This window comes from the organism of the source record quoted next, unplaced genomic scaffold (assembly GCF_019419815.1).
Source record: "Pyrus x bretschneideri cultivar Hongxiangsu unplaced genomic scaffold, Pyrus_bretschneideri_v1 Contig58, whole genome shotgun sequence".
Lineage (NCBI taxonomy): Eukaryota > Viridiplantae > Streptophyta > Magnoliopsida > Rosales > Rosaceae > Pyrus > Pyrus x bretschneideri.
In genome coordinates, this window is record NW_025999796.1 from 1,424,120 (window position 1) to 1,428,304 (window position 4,185).

Below are 4,185 nucleotides of genomic sequence, written 5' to 3' on the forward strand. Positions count from 1 at the left end.
GAGTCAAGTTTTCAACCAATTTCGTCCAAATTAGTGTAGGTGCTCAAAACTGCCCAGAAAGTGGTTTTTAGGCAGTTTTGAGTCTTCTAATTGCTGTTTTGAGTTTTTGTTTTGTTTTAGTGTTTTAACTTTGGTTTTTCATTCTTTGAGTCCAAATTAGTGTTTTTAACTTTGTTTTGGAGTTCTTAGGTTAGTTTTCAAGAGTTTAGCAATCCCTCCTAATCCCCGGTTTTGAACGATCCCTACTTACATACTTTGCTACAATTGTCAGAAGAGGGTTTAATTTGTGTGCTTAATATATTTCGCATCAAATTTTTGGCGCCGTTGCCGGGGATTAGCAACTTTGCTAATCCCTTGGATTGTTTTTGTTTCATTTATTTCACTTTGTTTCTGATTTTGTTTTAGTTTCTGACTTATTTTTGTTTCTTGTTTTTTAGGTACTAGTGCATGACGCGGAGTTCTCAAACTGTGCATGCACATATCTTAGACTTTAACGACGATTTTGAACGTGATTTGAGAAGAAAGAGGAGGCATCCCGAACGTAGTGAACCTAGTTCAAGTTCAGAGGCCGAATCTGAGTTTGAAGAAGTGGAAGAAGAAGTTATGGCAGCGGACAATCGGACCATTAAAGAGCTTTCGGCCTCAGGGTTGGCCAATGCCGCACCATTATGCATTCAATACCCTACGGCTGCCCAAGGCAAGACCGATGAATTCGAGTTGAAGTCAAGCTTGTTGCACCACATTCCTAAATACCATGGGCTTTCCATGGAAGATCCAAACAAGCATCTTAAAGAGTTTGAAGTAGTTTGTTCAAGCATGACTCCCGTCAATGTTGACGGAAGTATTTTGAAGATGAAAGCTTTTCCGTTCTCTTTAATGGATAAAGCTAAGGATTGGTTATACGAGTTGGCTCCTGGCACTGTCACTTCATGGGAGAGTATTAAAAGAGCGTTTTTGGAGAAGTTTTTCCCAACTTCTCGCATCATTCTTCTTCGTAAAAAAATAAGTGGAATTCAACAAGATGAAGGTGAGTCTTTTCCTGCATACTATGAACGTTTTAAATCACTTGTTGCTTCTTGTCCACAGCATCAGATGAAGGAGGAGCTACTTTTGCAATACTTCTACGAGGGCCTCCTACCATTAGAACGTCAAATGCTCGATGCCTCGGCAGGTGGAGCATTAGTGGACAAAACACCTATGGCTGCCAAGACCTTGATTTCTAATCGAGCGTTGAACGCTCAACAATACGAAGGAGTAGGCCCAAGAGGACCCCCACGGCAACATGTTCATGAGGTAAGCTCTACTTCCGACATTAATTCACAATTGGCTAATCTTACTTCTATTGTGTCTCAGTTGGCCGAGGGCATGAAGATGCAAGGACCAATTGTATGTGGCGTATGTTCTATGCATGGACATGCCTCTGAAAAATGTCCACAGTTGATTGAAAATGGTGGATGGGAAAGCGCCAATGCAATTGGGTTTCAAGGCCAAAACCAACCAAGGAACGATCCTTATTCCAACACATATAATCCCGGTTGGAGAGACCACCCAAATTTCAAATGGAGGGAGCCCCAACAATCTCAAAAGCAAGGAGGCTTTAGGCAACAACCCCCTGGGTTCTTTCCCAAAACCTACGGCCCACCCCAAAATCAAGCCCAATCTGGCCCAAGTGCCTCAGGTACATCTCTTGACAATGATGCACTTCTTAAGATACTAACTAAGTTGTCTAATGGGCAGGACGATCAAGCTAAGGCTATGCAAAACCAAGACAAAAGGGTGGATCAATTGGAGAAACAAATGGGGCAAATTGCCGAGTTTATGGGGCAGTTTCGTGAACAAGGAAAGCTCCCTAGTTCCACCGTTCCAAATCCAAAGGGAGGTTTCGAAAGTGCAAAGGCCATAACCTTGAGAATTGGAAAAGAGATTGGGGCAGATCCTACACCATCACAATCAGGTCCCAAAGGTGATGAAAACTTGCAAATTGAAGAGGAAGAATCAAGCAAACCCACGGCACAGGTGGGAGAGTCTTTGCCACAAGTTCCTAGTGCCCCAAAACTGTCTAATTCGGCTAAAAAGGGTAAGAATGTGTCAAATTCGGTTTCTACTAATGCTTTTCCTTCGAATGCTCCTTTTCCTAGTAGGTTTATGCAAACAAGGAAGGAAGAAGCTGAAAAGGACATCCTTGAGACATTTAGGAAAGTTCAAGTGAACATACCCTTGTTGGATGCAATCAAGCAAGTCCCTAGATACGCCAAGTTTTTGAAGGAGTTGTGCACCACTAGGAAGAGGATGTCGACCAAGGAAGTGGTAAAAGTAGGTGAGAATGTGTCCGCCATCTTGCAACGCAAACTACCTCCCAAATGCAAAGATCCGGGTAGTTTCACCATTCCTTGTGTCATAGGTAACACTAGATTTGAATCTGCCATGCTTGACTTAGGTGCCTCTATAAATGTTATGCCATATTCCATATATGCATCTATGAACCTAGGAGCATTGAAAAAGGATGGTGTTATCATACAATTGGCCGATAGATCTAATGCCTATCCAAAGGGAGTTTTGGAAGATGTTTTGGTGCATGTTAATCATTTGATCTTTCCGGCGGATTTCTATGTCCTTAAGATGGATGAATCGGATCATGCACCCTCGCTGCCCATTCTACTTGGAAGGCCATTCATGAAAACGGCCCGGACTAAGATTGACGTGTTTAATGGAACTTTGTCCATGGAATTTGATGGGGAAGTTGTTAATTTCAATCTTTCCGATTCTATTAAGTATCCTAGTGAAGATCATTCATGTTTCTCTATTGATACTGTTGACTCTTTGGCACAGGGATACCTTGAAGATTTGAATGATGATATGCTTGAAAAAGTCATTACAAGTGGTGTAGAAGTCAAAACCAAGGGAGCAACATCCATGCAACCCCACGGCACAAATACACTATCCTATGCCGTGCCTCCTAGTGAGGATTTTCTTGAAGTAGTTGCTGCCCTTGAGTCATCACCAATACATGATGGTAAGTTTCCTAACAAAGAGTCCATTCCCATTTTGACTAACAAGTTGCTTCCATCCATAATTCAGGCACCTATCCTTGAACTCAAACCTTTGCCAAGCCATTTGAAGTACATTTTCTTGGGAGAAAATGAGACACTGCCTGCCATCATATCATCATCCCTCACGGCACAAGAGGAGGAAAAACTCATGCATGTGTTGAAGGAGTACAAATCTGCCCTAGGATGGACATTGGCCGATATCAAAGGTATAAGCCCCACAACTTGTATGCATCACATATTTCTTGAGGAGGGGACCAAACCAACTAGAGAGGCTCAACGCCGTCTTAACCCTCCAATGATGGAAGTTGTGAAAAAGGAGATAATCAAACTTCTTGATTGTGGAGTCATTTATCCTATCTCCGATAGTCGTTGGGTTTCACCTATCCAATGTGTGCCTAAGAAATCCGGAGTGACGGTTGTGGAGAATGCCGAGAATGAGCTTGTACCCATGAGAATCCAAACCGGTTGGCGTGTATGCATCGATTATAGGAAGATAAATGCCACCACAAGGAATGACCACTTCCCATTGCCGTTCCTAGATCAAATGTTGGAAAGGTTAGCAGGTCATTCTTTTTATTGCTTTCTTGATGGATATTCAGGTTATAATCAAATTGTCATTGCCCCGGATGATCAAGAAAAGACCACTTTTACTTGTCCCTTTGGAACATTTGCATATCGACGCATGCCATTTGGTTTGTGCAATGCCCCTGCCATGTTTCAAAGGTGTATGGTAAGCATATTTTCTGATTATGTTGAAAGGATTATTGAGATATTCATGGATGACTTTAGTGTTTTTGGTGATTCTTTTGATAAATGCTTGGATAATCTCACTTTAATCTTGAAACGTTGTGTTGAAACAAACCTTGTTTTAAATTGGGAAAAATGCCATTTTATGGTTAAACAAGGTATTGTTTTGGGTCATATAATCTCTGAAAAAGGAATTGAAGTTGATAAGTCTAAAGTAGATCTTGTACGCTACTTACCCTCTCCTACTTCGGTTAGAGAGGTTCGTTCTTTTCTTGGTCATGCAGGATTCTATAGACGATTTATCAAAGACTTTTCCAAGATTGCACAACCCCTATGCCGCCTCCTCCAAAAAGATGTGTCTTTTGAGTTCAACGAGGCATGCGAGAAG

General features: G+C 41.7%; 1 protein-coding gene across 1 annotated transcript; it reads left to right on the forward strand.

Moving 5' to 3' along the window:
- Positions 1-2,181: 2,181 nt before the first annotated feature.
- Positions 2,182-2,679, forward strand: LOC125471147 (the record flags this gene model as incomplete). The annotated part of the gene is made up of 1 exon (XM_048571241.1): positions 2,182-2,679. A coding segment is annotated over one exon (498 nt), but the record flags the coding sequence as incomplete, so codon positions are not given.
- Positions 2,680-4,185: the final 1,506 nt, after the last annotated feature.